The sequence below is a fragment of the Penicillium verrucosum genome (genome assembly GCF_028828655.1).
Source record: "Penicillium verrucosum strain IBT 35672 chromosome Unknown utg000004l_segment0_segment0, whole genome shotgun sequence".
Lineage (NCBI taxonomy): Eukaryota > Fungi > Ascomycota > Eurotiomycetes > Eurotiales > Aspergillaceae > Penicillium > Penicillium verrucosum.
In genome coordinates, this window is record NW_026643213.1 from 3,361,224 (window position 1) to 3,380,570 (window position 19,347).

At 48.5% G+C, this 19,347-nt stretch overlaps 7 protein-coding genes across 7 annotated transcripts; 4 read left to right on the plus strand and 3 right to left on the minus strand.

Moving 5' to 3' along the window:
* Positions 1-111: 111 nt before the first annotated feature.
* Positions 112-1,758, plus strand: N7516_010546 (neutral amino acid permease; the record flags this gene model as incomplete). Its single annotated transcript, XM_057223264.1, has 5 exons — positions 112-284; positions 345-358; positions 421-493; positions 561-892; positions 977-1,758. 5 exons carry the CDS (start codon positions 112-114, stop codon positions 1,756-1,758), a joined length of 1,374 nt encoding a protein of 457 aa, XP_057070485.1.
* A 910-nt stretch (positions 1,759-2,668) lies between these two features.
* On the minus strand, positions 2,669-3,203 carry N7516_010547 (uncharacterized protein; the record flags this gene model as incomplete). The annotated part of the gene is made up of 2 exons (XM_057223265.1): positions 2,669-2,895; positions 3,089-3,203. 2 exons carry the CDS (start codon positions 3,201-3,203, stop codon positions 2,669-2,671), a joined length of 342 nt encoding a protein of 113 aa, XP_057070486.1.
* Positions 3,204-3,218: 15 nt separating this feature from the next.
* On the minus strand, positions 3,219-3,788 carry N7516_010548 (DUF3807 domain-containing protein; the record flags this gene model as incomplete). Its single annotated transcript, XM_057223266.1, has 2 exons — positions 3,219-3,707; positions 3,765-3,788. 2 exons carry the CDS (start codon positions 3,786-3,788, stop codon positions 3,219-3,221), a joined length of 513 nt encoding a protein of 170 aa, XP_057070487.1.
* Positions 3,789-6,818: 3,030 nt separating this feature from the next.
* On the minus strand, positions 6,819-8,760 carry N7516_010549 (acetyltransferase SAS4-like domain-containing protein; the record flags this gene model as incomplete). Its single annotated transcript, XM_057223267.1, has 2 exons — positions 6,819-8,002; positions 8,064-8,760. The coding sequence occupies 2 exons, from the start codon at positions 8,758-8,760 to the stop codon at positions 6,819-6,821; spliced, it is 1,881 nt and encodes a 626-aa protein (XP_057070488.1).
* Positions 8,761-9,826: 1,066 nt separating this feature from the next.
* Positions 9,827-10,765, plus strand: N7516_010550 (dihydrodipicolinate synthase family protein; the record flags this gene model as incomplete). The annotated part of the gene is made up of 1 exon (XM_057223268.1): positions 9,827-10,765. The coding sequence occupies one exon, from the start codon at positions 9,827-9,829 to the stop codon at positions 10,763-10,765; it is 939 nt and encodes a 312-aa protein (XP_057070489.1).
* Positions 10,766-11,218: 453 nt separating this feature from the next.
* On the plus strand, positions 11,219-12,997 carry N7516_010551 (beta-N-acetylhexosaminidase; the record flags this gene model as incomplete). The annotated part of the gene is made up of 1 exon (XM_057223269.1): positions 11,219-12,997. One exon carries the CDS (start codon positions 11,219-11,221, stop codon positions 12,995-12,997), a length of 1,779 nt encoding a protein of 592 aa, XP_057070490.1.
* Positions 12,998-15,021: 2,024 nt separating this feature from the next.
* N7516_010552 (uncharacterized protein) lies at positions 15,022-15,671 on the plus strand (the record flags this gene model as incomplete). Its single annotated transcript, XM_057223270.1, has 3 exons — positions 15,022-15,147; positions 15,235-15,270; positions 15,360-15,671. 3 exons carry the CDS (start codon positions 15,022-15,024, stop codon positions 15,669-15,671), a joined length of 474 nt encoding a protein of 157 aa, XP_057070491.1.
* Positions 15,672-19,347: the final 3,676 nt, after the last annotated feature.

Here is a 19,347-nt window from a genome sequence, read left to right on the forward strand (position 1 = left end):
TTCTCAATTTGTTGTATCAAGTGATTCGCTCTTTTTTCTCCGCTTTTTGTTCGATTCCTGTCGTGATATCTACTTCCCGGGTATACGTCCCTGAGGTTTGATATCTTCGCTATGAGCTCTTCGCCTGCTGGTTTGGATTTCGATTCCAATGAGAAGAGTCATTATGTCAATCCCGCCGACTTGCAGTCTGATCCCGAGAAGTTTGTTGAGGTTCCGAAAGTCAGACAGGATGCTTTTGGTGACGAGGAGTTCGCGGAAGTCAAGTACAAAGTACTCAAGTGGTGGTATGTTTGCAATAGCTCGAAACGTGCAATATCTATCTTGCTAACTTATATCTTGTTTAGGCAATGTGGTCTGCGTATGTGATAACATCTATATCAAAATTTCAACCTCCAACCTCCAAATCTAACATTCTATTAGTGATGGTTGCTGAAACAGTATCACTGGGTGTGCTTTCACTGCCTGCCGCTGTGGCAGGTCTAGGACTTCTTCCGTAAGCCTACCTTCTGACTCACAGTGCACGAATTGAAGCTACGAACTGAAGCTAATCATATCCCCAGTGCCATCCTCGTCTTGGTCTTCCTAGGTTCACTGGCCACATACACCGGCTACGTGATCGGACAGATGAAATGGAGATATCCACACATCTCCACGATGGCAGATGCCGGTGAAGTGATAGGAGGAAAATGGGGACGAGAATTCCTCGGTGCTGCACAGATCATCTTCTTCATCTTCATCATGGCCAGCCACCTATTGACATTCACCGTTGCCATGAACACCATCACAAACCACGGCACCTGCTCCATCGTCTTCGGCATCGTCGGCATGGTCATCTCCTTCATCTGTTCATTACCTCGCACTCTAGAAAAGATGTCATGGTTATCCATAGTTTGTATGTTTCCATCTCATCTCCCCGTCCTACCTACCTACCCACCCCCGTCCCAAAAAAACATATCAACCAACTAACAAACCCCAGCATTCGCAAGCATCATGACATCAGTCATAATCGTCATGATCGCAGTCGGCATCACAAAACCAGGACAAGACGTCGTCGCAGTCGTCAACACAGACCTCTTCCACGGCTTCTCGGCAGTCTGCAACATCGTCTTCGCCTTCTGCGGCCACGCAGCCTTCTTCGGCCTAATGGCCGAACTCAAGAACCCAAAAGATTTCACAAAATCCCTCCTTCTCCTGCAAGGTATCGACATGGGCCTGTACATCACCGCCGCACTGGTCATCTACCGCTACGCCGGCAGCAGTGTGACCTCCCCGGCACTCGGCTCCGCCTCGCCGATGGTCGCGAAAGTCGCATACGGAATCTCCCTACCGACTATCATCATCGCCGGTGTCATCAACGGCCACGTCGCGTTCAAGTATGTGTACTTGCGTATCTTCCAAGGTACAGACCGTATGCACAAGCGTGATTGGATCGCCACCGGATCGTGGATCGGTATTGCTCTCAGCTTGTGGATCCTAGCGTGGATTATTTCCTCCGCCATTCCGGTCTTCAGTAACCTACTCAGCTTGATTACCGCGCTGTTTGCCAGTTGGTTTACCTACGGCTTCAGTGGGATCTTTTGGTTGTTTATGAATAAAGGTCTGTGGTTTTCTTCGCCAAAGAAGATTGCCCTTACTTGTCTGAATTTCTTTGCTATTGTTGTTGGCGTCGCATTGTGTGGTCTCGGTCTTTGGGTCTCTGGGAAAGCTCTTCATGATAACCCCAGCAGTGCTAGCTTTTCTTGTGCGAATAATGCTTAGCTGCATGTGTGCTGGCTGGCTTGGCTTGTATAAAACTTGTATTTGGGAAGGGGTTTCTGGTGTTCTGGTTTCGCATTTTGGGCATCTGTTTGGATGTTTTGGATACCTTGTTTCGATCTCAAGTTGCTGCTTGAGTTTGGTTTTGCCCTGCATACTTAATTGTTTGTTCCTTGCATATACATACCACAGCGCTGCATGGAAATAGACGTGTACAAATATAATCATATACTGAAATCTTGACTGCTCGCCTTTGCCTTAGACCTTAGATGTAATACCTAAGTCTTCAATGGCATCCTGGCAATCCCTGCGGTTGGCCGGGTTGTTTGTGGTCCTTTGGGATGTCGCCTAAGACTGGGAACAAGTCGAATAAAGTCACGAGAGGTCCTCGATTTGTGTTCTATGGTAGGGGTTGGTGGGAATGTGTGCTCTCTGGTAAGTGGTATATCCATGCCGGTTCGATTGTTGAGGGCGGAGAGATCCAGCATGGGATCTTTTCGGGTAGGTAGTTCGCCTGAGTGGAGGAGAGAAAGGCGAGTGACGAGGTGAACTAGCTACGACGAACCCAGTTTGCTCTTTGTGACTGGGATGGGTGATGGCTGCGAACCCACTCGGCTAGCAATAATACATCGTGAAATTTGTATGAATGGTAGCTCGGTTGAAATTGGGTCTCGATAATCGGATAAGCCGAAGATCGGGTGTCATTCTCACGGTTAACAGTATGCTACTCCAAGGCACTACATGCACATATGGCCAAGGTTGCTCACTTTGTGACACCAACGGTTCTGATATCGATCTTCAACGGGTACGAGAGAGCCCGCGGAGCAGATGCCACATATTCAACAGTTGAAGATCGTGGCCCTTGGCGACCGTGAATGTATAACCGGTAAATTGATCAACTGGCAAGGGCAGGCTAGTCGCATTTCTTCTGGGTAGAATCGTCAAGACGAAGGAAGTGCTTTGGACAAAGATCCAGCGGCTGCAGGGCCAGCCGAATCAATTTCATCATCATGTCGTTCGGGATATCCAGCGATAGAAAGTGACTGCTGAGAGCGTCTTCATGGGAGTGGTGGGCCGGCGATCCTTTGCGCGGATTGGAAAAGTGACACGCTTGCAAAAGAAGCCGACGTGAAGTAAGAACTGTTAAGCTGTTAGAACCGCAACTAGACATGTGTGCATGTGATTGAAAGGTATGAAGAAGCCCTCAGAGAGAAGATTAAAGTCGTCAATGCCTCACACATCCGCAGATGGTATGGCTTTCCGGCTAAGGATGATACGATGTATTCATCATGAACGGGCAAGGGTATAGTGAAATAGAATTTGGATAACTTACCGCTTTGTCGGTTCTGTGGAGAGTGTAGATTTGGGTGGTCCATTGAATCAAAGACAGGGGGTTCTGACCAGGTGCTCAATCTGGAGATGGGGGAATTGACTTGAACATCGCGCATGTTAGGTAGATCAGGTCAGTCATCGTAGGAGATAATTCTGCGACCTTGGTAGGGCATTTGTGACACCGGTGGCCTAGCCTTTTTCGTTTCACTAGAGTCATCCCCGTAGTCTAGGAGCGTCGACGGCTTATCCTCTCGAGTGTGTTTCTTAGATCCCTTCCGTGGCTGTGGTTTCGACCGCTTCTGTTCTCCACCCTGCATCTGAGACTCAGCATCTAGAGGCCGCTTCTCCGATGCAGTGTCCGGTTTCCCCTCTGGTCCATCATCTAGAGATGGCTGCATCCGAGCTTGGTACTGCTCCTCGTCATCCTTGAGCTGCCTCTCTCGCAGCAGGGCATGGATTTCACTGTGTCTGAAAATGCGAATTTGCTCATCTGTAAGTGTGCGCTTCACTCCATCTGGGTAGTATCCGAGATCCTCGTCTGTGGTTTGGTCATTTTCTTGGGAAACCACGGTCAGCTGTTGACCCAAGAAGTGCTTAGATTGGAAGGCCTGGAGGTCATCCTAGATAAGACGGAGAAGTTAGAGAATATCTTGATTACTGATGATGGAGAAACTCACCAGAGTTACATTGGGGACCTGCATGGCCCGTGGTTGATGAAGGAAGATGAGAGGTGTCGCGGGAAGACGCGATGAGGTGGGTAATATTACAGTAATTACCAATACCAAGCACCTACTTTCTCACCAGTTCAACTGTTTGTATTTACCCACCTCTGCATAACAAGCCTGTCTTCTTCCTCCCATTGTGTAGCAAAGGCATACTTCTAACAATACATTACTATCCCCCAAATCAGACATGTTTGTAAGTGTACCACGTATCCTTTGTCATGCTATGAAGGGTGAGATCCGGTTTGCAACAAGTTCCTTGAATCCGCTCACTTGAAGACCATAGGGTAACTAGTTTGACCGTTCTATCTCCAGAGGCACCCTCGTGAAAGAGTGTTTTATCGACCAGCAACCTAATACCAGCCTGACAAGATGTTACTCAATGAGCAAAGCTAGTTTCAATAGGTCGATTTTGCTCTTGGGCTTAGACAACGCAGTCGAGAAAGAACGGTCCTTGGGGAGATTCTGAGCAACATTAGCCTATACCATGTCGATATCTTGGGTTGCTAGCTCCAGGATGTAGGCTGTGGCGAGGAGCTCGAGGCTGTGGCACGGTATGACGGACCTCGCCAAGTGTAAGGAAGTTCTGAGGATGAAATTGCGACATGAAAGATGTAAAGGTCACAATGAGGCCAAGACCCAGGATCTCTGAATCTGAACCTCCACGCTGCGAGAACTCCTAGGCGTGATATTTGTCCGCGATTCTCGGTAGGGCTTCTCATACTCCGTGCGACATGCGCTCGTGATTGCGATTGGTCAAGACTCCGGGTAATGCACGCATCCTCAGTCGCTTCTGTATCCGGTTGAATATCTGTTTCAACCAGATATGAGGAGGAGGTTTGATTGAAAAAAAGGTGGAAAGGGATGACGAGGAAGCACCCACAGCTTTTGAATTTAGGTTCACTTTTGTTCAGGACAATTTTCTGTCTCTTGAGATTCCTGGCTTGCTGGATCCCATTCGTACTTTTCGAGTTTGATCATGATTCTGCGATTCTCTTTCATCGCCAGGGGAATGCTCAAATCCCCCTCTTCCCGGGTCTACCCACATGGTCACATCACAACGTAATTTTGCGAAAGGCAAGTGGGAGATGAGGAAGATAGAGTATAGGAAAAGTGAATATAAGCGGAAGTAAAGTTCCCAGAAAACTGAGATATATGGAAAACCAAGATATGAAAAGAGATGGACGATTCCAGTAAGGAGAAGGAAGGTATCTATATACCTACATATACATATATAGGTAGTGCGAGGTGTTTGATAAAGGTTGTGTAGAACCTAAGAGGTGTCGACTTAGTTGTTTTCTTCACCTCTGTCAAGTTCTCCCCGTCTATGAATCGATATTAGGCAACTCCTGTGTTTCTTCATCCCATCTTACTTATACTGCCTCCAATAAGCCGTTTCTACGGCAATCCTTTCAGTTCCAACACTCTGACATCCGCCACGTTGTCGAACTGCTGCCTCTCCCACCTTTTCGAGCTCGCCATCCAAAATCCCTGTAAGGATAAACGTGAAAAATTAAGCTATTCCTGCCTTGGAGCCCGCCCTAGAAGGGGCAGTATAGCCAGGAGAAACCAAACAAGGAGAAATCACTATCAAACTTGCTGAAGGGCAGGGATCGCTCTCCTACCTGGGATCTCAAAGACGGACTGCACCAAAAGGTCGTGTCCAAACATCGCACTACCAACAGTCCAAGGCGCCCGACACGCTTGATGGATATGTCTGGATATACGGTTGAATGCTTTGATACAACTGACTCTCATAAGGGCCAAGTTCATCTTGTCACAGAGACATTCTTCATGATGCAAAGTATCAACGATTCACTTTCTTCCTTGAGAAAGAAAAGCTTCATCCGGTCCTCGCGAAAGCCAAGTGCTCATACTTCCTCTTGAGTGACAAACTACAGAGGTAATTCGAAAGTTTTTTTCTGTTTTCCATGGGTTTTCATCGATTGAGCCCACTAGGACGTTGACAGATTCTTTCGCGGCGGCATCGTTACCGGCCAAGTTATATGAGTGCCTTGCCAGAGTGAGAAATGCATCCTTCTCGCACGATACTATTCTAACCATCATGCCTGTGTGAACCATGTATAGGTCTCCTGCACTGGCGGGAAGACCCAATATCTTCCCATGCTTTACAGAGCTAAGCAGGCCAAATACTATTCAGAATGAAACTTCTCATAGTTCCTATATACACTCATCTTGAAGCCATGATAGAATAAACCCAATTATCCCCCCACTTAAGCTTTATCTACTATCAGGCTTCCATCCGCCTCGTCTAACCATGCTTTGCCGGTGGAGTCGGAGAAGCCAGAGAGAGTAATATATCAATCTCAAGACAAATCCACACACTCTCTTCGCGGGGGGCTTCCCACCACTAACAGAAGGATAGACCATAGTCTCGAAGCAAGGATGACCCGATATGAACGACGCCAACTCGAGAACCAACATACAAGCTCATAACTTGCGATACCCAGACGAAACCAATACAATCTTGACTTGCGTTGGGAAGCTGTATTCCGAGTCCTGTCACTGCTAGTACACGAAGGATCATCTCGGCGGCTATGCAGATGCAGATGCACCATCTTCGAATGGAAGTATGTATCCTTGACACCAACGGTATGATATTCCTGATTACCTGCATACAACATCCAACATCCAACATCCAACATACATACTACTCTCTAGAGGTTTGATGGCTGTGCTGGCAATACCGAATTCAAGATAATAATATCTACGTATTCAATGGTTTAGATTGACCATGAACTAACTAGTTAATGTATGTGTACAAAAAATAAAAAATTGCGAACCTCAGCCCAGATGAATCCCATCCATCACCAACCCAACGCCAGCGCCAGCGCCAGCGGACTTTCAGTCCGAAAATAGCAAGAAACAAGATAAAAGAAACCCGCAGAAACGCCATGCTAGTAAAAATGCTATCATACAGAAAAAGATCCGACCACCATGTTTCATGCACCATGCACCATGCACCATTGTAGAACAAACCACATCCAATCAACCCCCCAAACTCCGTCTCTTAAGTCTCCTCCTCTTCCGTTGCGACTGCTGAATAGAATCTTCATTCAGGATCTCCGGCGGTAACTCGAATTCCTGTTCCGCCGGTTCAGGAACCGGGTATCCGAATGCGAGTGTTGAGCGGGACCCGCCGCGGCGGATACCGTTTGTCGCGGCGATGGCTGCTTCGCGGACGTGTCGTTGCCGGAAGAAGGAGGTGAAGGGGCCGGTTCGTGGGGCTGGGTTCCAGAAGTGGGAGAGGGAGGCTTGTTGGAGTTTTGGGGCGGGTTTTTGGGTTGGAGTTGGGGCTGCGGGTTGAGGTTTTGTGTGTGTTGGATTGGGCTTTTTTCGTTTGGGAGTGGGTGTTGGTGTTGGTTCAGGGTCTTTGGTGTTGGTGTTGGGAGTAGTAATGGTGGTGTTGGTAGTGTTGGTAGTGTTGGTGTTGGGGGCCGGTTTGGAGATAGACTTGCGAGCAGCAGGGGCGGTCTTGCGCGATTTAGCAGCGCCAGCTGAGCGAGCTTCCTGATGGAGCTGACGCGCAGCTAAGGCATCGATGTCACTTGGGTCTGGATCTGGCTCTGCGTCTACGTCTGGTGTGCTGTGTATATCAGTCCCCGGTGCCGGGGAGCTATCCACGCCGTCGGCGGGGCGGGATCGTTTGCGCGAGTGCTGTCGGGGCTGGGCATTGGGTGCTGCCTCAGTTCCTGGCACCGGGTGAGCTTTTTCTTTTTCCAGTTTTCGTCGACGCTCTTCGTCTTTCCATGCTTGGAACTTATTGACCAGAGTGACTAGCTCTTGGATTAAGATATCGCGTTTCGGCTCGTACAGCTTCTTCTCGCTTTCGTGGACTCCTGTTAGACCCATCATACGTAGCCAGTCATGGCCGCGGAGCTCGTCTAGGAGGCGCTCCAGGACTTGCTGTTCATGTTGGGCGCGGTTGCGCTCGATATTGCGGAGTTGTTTCTCCTGTCTTTCGAACTTGCGATGCGCGCGGAAGTAGGTCTCTTCACTCAGTGGGTCGGTTGTAGGTGTGTTCGATGTGGGTGCGGGCAGGGTAATCTTCTCACAGTCGTAGAGCTTGAGTAGCGGGTTGCCGAAGGGTGTAGGGTCAGGGTTTGAGCAGAAAGGTAGTGGTCGCGATAGATCGTCAACGAGAGAGATGGTTGTTTTAGCGGCGAGGAATTCTGTATAGTATCCAATATCAGTGATGCGCTCTATGCACTCCCACGATGTCAAGTGACTTACCAGGCTCAGGGGCTTCCAGACTGATAATCTGTTCATAGTTGTGGAAATACTGCGCAAGCTCGCTCTTGCACCGTGATCCGGTATCTGTTGAACGCAACGACCGTCTCCCCGACCGTGTGTCTACCGATGCAGCCTCGGTCTTGTTCTCTCGCGTCGGAGTCGCGTCCTCCAAAGCACCCTCTTTCTTAATCGCGTTCTCGTCGACGTCCGCCAGCGATCGATTCTCATTGCGACGAGTCGTGCGGGTCACAGGCGAAGTAGATTTGACATTCAAGTCCACGTTCGCTGGGGTAACGGTGCGCTGCTTTGCGACCGAGGGCGCTGGAGAGATCGTGTCCAATGGATCTGGCGACTCATGTACACCACGCAGCAGAGCCGCGCCGGAGGGGGTTCCTTGGTCACGCCGGACGCGTGGGGTCTTGAGGGTGCCATTTCCGTTTGTACGTCCGACGGAGGAGGCGACTGTGTCCACGGACGAGGAGGAGTTGCGACGAGTGCGATTGGACGTGCGCGATCGCGAGGGTTTCAAGGAGGTGGGACAGGTTTTCGAGGTAGGATCTTTCGTGTCAAGACAATCGGGGGAACTCTTGCGGTCGCTATTTTCGATGCGCGGTTTCTTCGGCGGTGCTTGACTGTCGGCAGGTTCTTCGGGCGCCCGTCGCACAGAACGGAGGGAAGACCGCGACAGGAGGGCCATTGTTGGGAGATCAGTTCATTGTTTGGTGGATTTGGGGGGGAGATTCCCTTTCCAAGGTTTTACAGGATTTGACGAGTTATGGGCATGCGAGAAGTTCTTGGCAGAGAGGTGTTTAAGGTGTTTTAAGGTGTTCAAGGTGGTTTGTATATAAACATTAGGTAGAAGGTATGAAGTATTGTCTATTGGTTTATGAATATGATTCTATTCACAGATTTACAATGGTTTTGTTCTTGTTTCTATTGTTCTACTCAGAATTAATAGAATCATCGTCAACCTATTCAGAGACATATAGGCAACGACCTACAATATAGGGAAAACCATAGGGGTTTTAATAGATCATTCCCTTTGTTAATATCTACAACATACTAACAATGTAATTATCCCTAAGATATCCCCAATATCCCCAATATCCCCAATATCTCGGAAAACAAAATACCCCCACGGCCCCAGTGTGGGGGACGGTAATTCAACCATTGCCAGGGATTCCAATCAATTTCAATTTATTCCCATATGTGAGGGGGTTGAGAAGGCTAAGAGCTTTATTGGATATTAAAGGGAGTATTTTGGGCAATAGTAATACCCATATATCTCTGAGCAGAATCAGGAGTAGGAGTATATATATCCAGATTTATAGCACAAGACCTCACTCAAAGCGATCTCACCGATTTGGTGCTCCAAAGAGAAAGAGCAGCATTTAGAATACTCCCATTGAAGTAAATAAGTAAATAAAAAGTACAACAGTAGTACACCATCATATACAACATACCATCACCTCGGAAGTAAACCCCGCATAAAGCGTGGGGGGAGGGGGGAAATGATGTCCGAATAAGAAAAGCATCACCCACGTATGAAATGCCAAGTTTTAAATGTAAATTCACTCGGTTAATTCATACCAGTGGGGTGAACGTGGGGGAAGAGGATCCCTAGCTAAATAGCTGTAGATCCGCCAATATTGGTCCTCTTCATTCCTTCTCCAGTGATATATTTGGTATGAACACCTCGGAAGAATAAGAGAAACTTTACCAGTACTAACAAACCAAATAGACCGAACTCATCTTCCCCCAAAATGACCAAAGGAACCAACCGAAATCCCCTCCCCCACGGTGTCTACGTCCCCACCGTAGCATTCTTCAAACCCGACGAAGAAGTCGACCTCGCAACTGTCGAGAAACACGCCGTCTACCTCGCCCGCAGTGGGGTAACTGGTCTAGTAACCCAGGGTAGCAATGGCGAAGCCGTGCACCTAGATCGCGAAGAGCGCAAGGCCATCACAGCCGCCACCCGCCGCGCTGTCGACGCAGCCGGCTACACCAGCTTGCCCGTGATTGCCGGCACCGGTGCCGCCTCAACCCGGGAGACCATTCAGCTCTGCCAGGACTCCGGTGCAGCAGGCGCCGATGCTGTCCTGGTACTCCCACCCAGCTACTACAAGGCACTCGTCAACACCGATGCCATGCACGCTCACTTCCGGGCTGTGGCTGATGCCTCTCCCGTCCCTGTTCTTATCTACAACTTCCCCGGCGTGCAGTCCGGTCTTGATCTGAGCTCAGATGATATCGTCACGCTCGCCGAACACCCCAATATCATTGGATGCAAGCTCACGTGCGGTAACACGGGTAAGTTGGCTCGTGTTGCGGCTGCGAAGCCTGATTTCTTGACTTTTGGTGGTTCGGCCGATTTCACGCTTCAGACACTGATTGCTGGTGGAGCGGGCATTATTGGTGGAGTGGCTAATATGATTCCTCGCTCGTGTGTACGTGTTATGGAGTTGTATCGTGCGGGTAAGGTTCAGGAGGCGCAGAAGGTGCAGGCTGTTGTTGCGCGCGCTGACTGGGCTGCTATCCATGGTGGCTTTATCGCTGTTAAGACTGGTCTGCAGTTATACCATGGATATGGTGGTCTTCCTCGACGACCATGTGTTGTGCCTTCTGATAAGGCTGCGGCGGCCATTAAGGAGGAGTTCCGGGAGGGGATGGAGTTGGAAAAATCGTTGGAGACTGTCTAATGGATAAATAGATTAAATGATATACTATGATACCTTACCTTGATATGTTGTATGTTGTAGATCGAGTGTGACTGTGTCATTTCCCTGTCCTTCCGTCAGTTCCGTAGCTCCCTCCCCCTCTTTTTCGCGTCGCTCATGTTATCAAAGGGCAAATTGGAGTTGCATATAGACGTAGCACTCTCTCTCCTCTTTATTTTCTTTCCCCCCTTTTTAAACGATTTTAATGATTTAAATCATTTCAAACTGATTGAACTTGACTTGGTTTGGTGGTGGATGCAATGTAACAAGGAAACAAGGAAAGCTGTTTATTTGTTTTCCCCCAATCTCGATCTTCCCCAGGTTGCATCAAAGACACATTCCGATGAAAGATCGGCAATGAAACTGGACATAAATAGGTCAAGTTATCTCCTTGCTTCACTTATTCTTTTTCTCATCATCGCTCAACTTATCAACATGAAGTTCGCCTCTGTCCTGAGTGTACTCGGGGCCCTAACGGCTGTTTCCGCTGTCCAAGTGAATCCACTTCCGGCTCCCCGTAACATTACTTGGGGATCGTCCGGTCCAATTCAGGTCAACCACTTGCATTTGAACGGTACTCACTCTTTTATCGTCACTCAAGCTTGGGAGCGAGCATGGACAACCATCACTACCCTGCAATGGGTTCCTGCTGCCGTTGAAGCCCCTATCGTCTCCTATCCAGCCTTCCCTACCGCGACCCCTATCTCCACTCATGCCAAACGCGCGCCCTCGGCAGCCCACAACGTCAATGTCCATGTAGTGGATACCGATGTCGATCTTCAACATGGCGTGGATGAATCCTATACACTGGTGGTGGCCAATGGCGGAATTCAGATCAATGCTCAGACGGCCTGGGGTGTATTGCACGCCTTCACCACCCTGCAGCAGATTATCATCTCGGATGGCAAGGGCGGCTTGATCATTGAACAGCCCGTCAAGATCAAAGATGCCCCGTTGTACCCCCACCGTGGTATCATGATGGACACCGGCCGCAACTTCATCACCGTTCGCAAGATCTTCGAACAGATCGATGGTATGGCTCTGTCCAAGCTGAATGTTCTCCACTGGCATTTGGACGATGCCCAGTCGTGGCCCATGCAGATGAGCTCCTACCCCGAGATGACCAAAGATGCTTACTCGCCTCGCGAAATCTACACGGAGGAAGACATGCGTCGCGTGGTTACCTACGCCAGGGAGCGAGGTGTTCGCGTCATCCCCGAGGTCGACATGCCCGGCCACTCTGCCTCGGGCTGGCAACAGGTTGACCCGGAGATCGTGGCTTGTGCCAATTCTTGGTGGTCGAACGACGTGTGGGCGGAACACACCGCGGTTCAGCCGAACCCCGGCCAGCTTGATATTATCTATCCCAAGACCTACGAAGTAGTCAAGAATGTCTACGAAGAATTGTCTCGTATCTTCGGAGACAACTTCTTCCACGTTGGTGGTGACGAGATCCAGATCAACTGCTATAACTTTAGCAGTCACGTCACCAAGTGGTTTGCCGAGGATCCCTCGCGCACCTATAATGACCTTAGTCAGTACTGGGTTGACCACTCCTTGCCTATCTTCCGAGGTGTCGGCGACCACCGCCGTCTCATGATGTGGGAAGACATTGCCATCGCAACTGAGAGCGCTCACGATGTTCCCAAAGACATCGTCATGCAGAGCTGGAATGCTGGTGATGGTAATATCAAGAAGCTCACCTCGGCCGGCTACGACGTCGTCGTTTCCACCTCCGATTTCCTCTACCTCGACTGCGGCCACGGTGGTGCCATCACCAATGACCCCCGCTACAACGAGCAGAGCAACACTGCCGGCGGCGTGACCTTCAACTACGGTGGCGGCGGCGGCGACTGGTGCGCACCCTACAAGACCTGGCAGCGAATCTACAACTACGACTTCCTGACCAATCTCACTGCCTCCGAGGCGAAACACGTTATCGGCGCTGAGGCTCCTTTGTGGTCGGAGCAGACTGACGATGTGACCATCTCCAGCGCGTTCTGGCCTCGTGCTGCTGCGCTGGGTGAGCTTGTCTGGTCTGGTAACCGTGATGCTGCGGGCAGAAAGCGTACCAACCACATGACTCAACGCCTGCTTAACTTCCGTGAATACCTCGTTGCTAATGGTGTTATGGCTACTGTTCTTGTGCCCAAATATTGTCTGCAGCACCCTCATGCTTGCGATTACTATAAAAACCAGACTATTATATCTTGATTGTGGTTTGAGCGAGGCTTTTAATGAATTTCACTTTCTACTCGTTTGTATATACTTAGTGTGCGATACCCAATAACATTGGAATTTCTTCCTTGATACATGTCCTGTTCAGTAACTATCCCATTCCCCCTCCACATTTAATCGACAACAGTAGCTGATCTAACGTACTTAACCACCTACGCCAACGCCTCCCATGCATAGAATCCACACCCAGTGTCAATCAGGCACCAAACCCCTCACCCAAGCCCGATTCAAAATCCAAACCCCGATCCCAACCCCAAGTTCCTCTCCCCTCCATATCCCCCTCCATCCCCATTTACCCACACCCATAAACCCAAGGTAACCCCTTGACCCGACCAAACAAAAAAGATCACAAGACCATAAACCCAGACCCTCCCCCTTCCCAACCCAGCCAACATCCAGAATCAAAGCTGTCGTGCAACTCTTCGTCTTGGGACTCACCCTTCGGCCCCGTCCGGACTTTAGATGGCCTTCGGGACGGGCTTGCTGTATGTGTATGCATGTAGTAATGTACATGATATATGTACATGTATGTAAGTATAATCAAGTAGAAGTAAAAGTAGAAATAGAAATATGTACCATGTACTATTTACCTCCGTGCTAAGTACCACGTGCTAACTAGTTATGTAGCTACCGCTACTATATACCATGTACTATATACACATATCCGAGTACGCAGTACGCAGTACAAGTGTTCCATGCAGGTCAGATCGATATTACATGATATCATTAGCATTAGCATTCCTATTGTCATTATCATTTACAAAGTACCTACGGTATTATATGTACATGTAGGTATGTATGGTATGAGGCAAAAGTACACGAGACACGCTATACTCCATCTTTCTTTATTACCTGTATCTGCATCTGCATCTGCATCTGCATCTGTATCTGTACCTGTATCTGTATGTGTGTCTAAAGTACAACTCCAGAAGTACCACCCCCTCGAAACAAACCAGCCCATTCCAACAACCCTGCTCAAAGCCCAAACTCGAACCCCAGTATATCGACTCAGACCGGGCTGAGCTGGGGTGGGGTGGGTTTAGGTGGTTGCTCACGTGTACACGTACATGTAGTTATATGCGGAAAGCAAGACGGACGTATGTTGCACAGATGGGCGCTGGGAATGACAAATTGACGGGTTAAGGAGAAACAGGCGAGTGGCTGGATGGTTGTTTTCGGTTTTCTTTTATTTTCTTTTGTTTGGGTTCGTCGTACACGTGGTGATTTGTGGCGATGGTTCTTGGTTCTTGGTTTGGGGTTATGTTTCGGGTTATTGGAGTTATGTTTGACCTGGGATATACTGCTTTAGAGATTCTCCCTTGAGTATCGTACTTGAGAATGAGTTAATTTACCCTCTTTGTACTTGCCTTCTTTGCCTTTGCACGTCTTACCTATTTACATTCTTCATCGGAGGTATCCGGGTACAATCCTGGCTTCGACATATCATGTGTCCATACAAGTAAATACCGACGCTTCCATGGTTCTCTGTGCGAGTAGATCGGGAACTGATCTCGCATATTTGTATACGGAGGGAGCACAAACACGCGATAGTTCTGCGTAACCGGGGTTTCGTTTAATGGATTGGATTAGGTGTTGATGTTCGGCTAATATGGACGCTTTGGGGAAGTAATCTTCTATCCTGGGAATGGGTTTGTTATTTTAGTCTTGCTGGTACTTTGTTATAGACTGCGTTACATTTGAAAATAGGAGTATTTGGTAAGTATAATCTTCTGTCTTTGACTTTGGTTATGGTTTACATCTTACGTGGCGTGGATTGAAGGGTGAAATAGGTTTCTGTATCACAGTCGTGTTTCAACGTGGATCGGGGTCCTTTTCCTATTATGTGTTCTTGGCTTATGTTTCATGCGGTGGTGCGGGTTCGTATAATGCATGTCCGGTATATCATATAGTGTTAGTGGCTAGGGCGTTGAGATGGGGGTTGGCGAGGTTACTCCTTCGCAACATATATCAAACCGAAATAGCCAAAAGTATATATCGACATGGCGAACAACAACAATTCATTCGTTGACAGCTATTACAAATTGCTAATAGGTCTTAATCTTACGTTGACTCCCATACCATCTCGCCTTGCTTACTCGTTACACAACATTGACCCCAAGAACCAGGTAAGTCTGATCGCGGGTGTGGGCCGCGACCAAATAGAAGGTCTCGTGTTTTTAAAGACGACAAATCTAGAACTGTGTTTTCGATAGGACCGCGGAGAATTTGCGGCATTTTGCATCTGCATGGTAATTCCCTGGTGCGTGGGTGGGTGTTTCATGACATATCCTGGTCGATTCTGACGTGCGTATGTATGTATTGCTTGTAAGGCCCGCAGGGACTGAGTCGACATTGCATGGAAGTCCTTCTAGAAGTCAACCGTGTCGTTCGATACACATCTGGTCTAGACATGCCTATGTCTGGGTTCGGCGAATGGTATCTCGTGATTTTGAGTCTGGCTATATTGCAGACGCGTTCGAGATGCCAAATTGGGACCCCGACTCAGGACAAGCCACAAGGCCAACGAGAAGATACAGACATATTCCATGCTGCATACCGAACACCATTAATCCCCAATATCCAACCTCGTTATCGCAAACTCGAGGAACATGGGCGATGCCTGCGGGTTGCCCGGGTATACATCGTATAAAACCCAACATAAGCAGCGGACCGAGCTCAGACAGTGAAGATCCCCCACAAACCAACTCACGCCTTATGCTCAGTGTAGACGTACCTGGTGGATGTACGCCACAAGTCTCAATCCCAGGATTATCATAGGGGTGCCTGACCGCGTCCACATACCCCTCCTACACACCCAGTTTACTCGGCAAAAATAAAGGGCAGACCCTGCAGCACCACACCACCAACCCAGGAGGATCTGCATCTACATCTGCATCTGCATCTGCTGAGCTATGTGATCGCCAAATTATAGAACCTAATCACAACAAAAAACCTGATCGACAGTATCCGATGCACCTGCACCCTATGTATACCCGGGTGGTAGGTCTAACCTTACCAGATGATCTACAAGAATTCGTCCTACCACACGCACACCTTCCGCGTGCTCGTCCTGCGCGCTCAGACCAATTGCACCCGGGTTTCTATCTGCAGACAGGGGCAGATACGAAAACGAATGCAAAGACTCTGAGACAATTTTCCTACCAATTTTATGTCGGAGCGCCCGATTTTCACATAAATTAATTGTGGATTGCGGGTTTGGCATGTCTAGTGTTACCCAACGTCATAGAAAAATAAGATCGTAACACCGCCTCAATGGGTGGAGTTAAGGATCATTTGCGTCATCTTCGGGGAGGAGGAAATGCACTCCCCCATAGGACGGGAAGAGTGGCTAGTGAGGTGGGGGGAGTGGAGGTGGATTTTGATTTTTGGCTTCTTTTTGCTTCTTTTTGCTTCTTTCATTGTGGCACAGTCAAATTTGGCATATTGTACTGTACTTGTAAAGACTTGTAAAACTACTAGTTAGGTAAAAGCACAATTGGGATAAACACGTATCTTTGAGTGGAGATGTATGATCCACATAATTGTTGCTAGTGAATCCTTTGCATGAATTTCACATTAAATCTCTGTTTCGCTTCGCTTTTATTCGGGATCGACATGCCAAGTTAAGATCCAAAGGTGACAGATCAAAATTTTGATTAAGTGGGTGAATTGTGTGATATATCCAATCAAAACACTATAAACCCGGTCGGTGGGCTTGGGACATATATCCGAAGTTGGCATTCATACCATCTGGCTCCCGAGATCCCGTGCAATGGGTGTCGATCATTAGGGATGTATAGGGGAATCTCGAAATTGATTTGAAGATGTATAGGAATAGTCGATCTAGATCGTGCATATGCGGCAAGACCCTCCTGCCTATTGCGTCCATGTTGAAATTGACAGATACCTGATTGGAGTACTGTGGCTTGACGAGTCATTTCATGTTTTGCTCTCATCCTATACAATATATTGTTTGTCTACATGCGATACTCGAAAGGGGAGGAGGAAGTGATCCTAGGTACAGGTAATAAACAGCACATGCCCGACTTGCAGGGAATATCACCTCGGGGACCTCCCTAGTAAATTTTACGACAAGATACACCGGGGGTGTGCTATCAATCTATCCTCGGACCTGCGAACACTTGTCAAAATTCATCTGCCTCGGCCACAGGTGGCACAGTGTAACGCCTTCCCTCGAGTTTGTCACGGGGTTAGAAGACATCCACGACATATTCCTCTTTAGCCGATTTAGAGATCAGATGATTAGATCCATATTCGAGTCTGTGGGTACGTCGTATAGCCCAGTATGGAGTACGGAGTACTCCGTAAACTGGGGAACTTCAACCCGAGCATGACAGATACTGAATGACCAGTGAGAAGCGATTGGATAGAAGCGATTGGATATGATGTACGCACAAGCCCAAATGCACAAATAGTAAAAAGTCAGATCTACAAGAACCAATACCAGAAACTAGCTCCTGAATCAGGGTAGTGTTTGGTTGGCGGGTGACTGACTCTCCAACAACATTCGACTGGGATTAATAGCTTGGCCCCCATTCCCAAAGTTAATCTTGCATAGATTGTGTCGTCAGTGGCCGACACGTAGGTAGATGATTGGATGCGTTTTACCCCTCCTGGGCGAACACCCCAAACCCATGAACACGTCGATCAGAGCCCGGGTGACGCTATCACTTTGGTCGCATCTGGGAACGAGTAAAGAATTAGGAATACGGCAGAGGTAGGACGAAAGTTTCCAACGCAAAGAGCAGGAGCCGCACTATTACGAATAAACTGTTTTAAATCACCCAACTCACGCAGTTACTGAGGTTAGGATGATCAACATCCCTGTCCTACCCGCATTTAACCTTGTTTAGCAATAAACCGAATCAAGCATCCTGTTTAGGCACATACGGAGTATATACTTTGGATAAACTGCCGACATACTCAAGTGGATTTGTATTTGTCTTTACTTCTTAAAACTTAATGCTGCAGTCCCACATGAAGTGATAATCATGTCCCAACCACATGGAACCGTGGAGCGAGAGGATCGGACCGCGCCCACAGCACGGCAGCTTACCTTGCTTTGGCTTGCTTGGGGATGGGACCAATAGCACAGTCTGAATTTCGGGATTTCACGTGCGTCGCGCGGTGGTGAGACAGACAGGGAGATCCCTGGTTCATAGAAGATAACGTATGTAACTATATACTGTGTTAGTTTTAGTGTAGGTACGCTGATTTGCGCATGTCACCCGTTCTTAAGTCCCCATGCAGGGGTGTCGCCCGTAACACCCCCTGACGCCCCTATTTGCAGGGTTGTTGATAGCCAGATTGTCGTCAGATAGGAAAGAGACAAGTAAGCTTTTGGGGGATGATTTAGATAGATATGCTATTTCTTTATTTCGAATCCCCTGACAGAGATAGAAATATGAACCTGGGTAGGTACTGCGATAACATTGGTCAAACCACAGTCAGGATCGCCGGGGTAGATGGTGCTCAAGTACTCCACATAGCCCACGGAGTACTCCGTACCCATGGCCCGGGTTCCGTTCACTTGGCGGACATATCGGCTTTTGGCAGCGGTATGACCTGTAACATCGCAATCAATAGTGAGACTCGTCTTCACACCAAACCTTCTGAATAACCCCCGGGTTAATGTCTTATTCTGTGGAGACTACACTCTGGTGATCATTCCCCTATATTATATAACTCCAGGCTAATTTGTACCATGTCCAGACTAAACAGAAACTAGCAATACTAGCACAGATATCCTAATATCCCGCCCGCCCTTCCACGTGAACAAAACACGTACCCACCAAGTCCACTCAAGTAGAAAGCATGGACCGCTCCACCCTCCGGTCCGCTTCCGCCGGGAAAATCCAGTCAGATCCCAGGGAAGTGACTACCGAGCACATAAATCAGGTATTACAGTACATAATATCGTATCGTAATGTGGGAGAGCATGTAAGCACAACCAGTCAAAGTACGCCAAGCACCAAAGGCGGCTAGAAAGGGCGAAGGATGTACCTATACGAGGCTTGGGAGCGGCCCCGCTTCCTTATTTAACAAGACACCGAACAACGGGGGACAGAGCGAGGGAAAATGAGGCTCACCGTGCCCTCGTCCTCCAACTCCAGTACATATCTCCACACCGCTGAGGGACAAAGCCCGGGTGATTTTGGTGTTGGTATGATAGCGCGTTGGGTCCGGAGGGCATTGGTTTACATATGGCTGCAATTCGAGCACGCGGAGAATGTGGATATGGATGTTACAGAGATTTGAGCTGCCCAATGTTGGATCGGAGGGTGTCTAGATCGTAGGATCGTCGG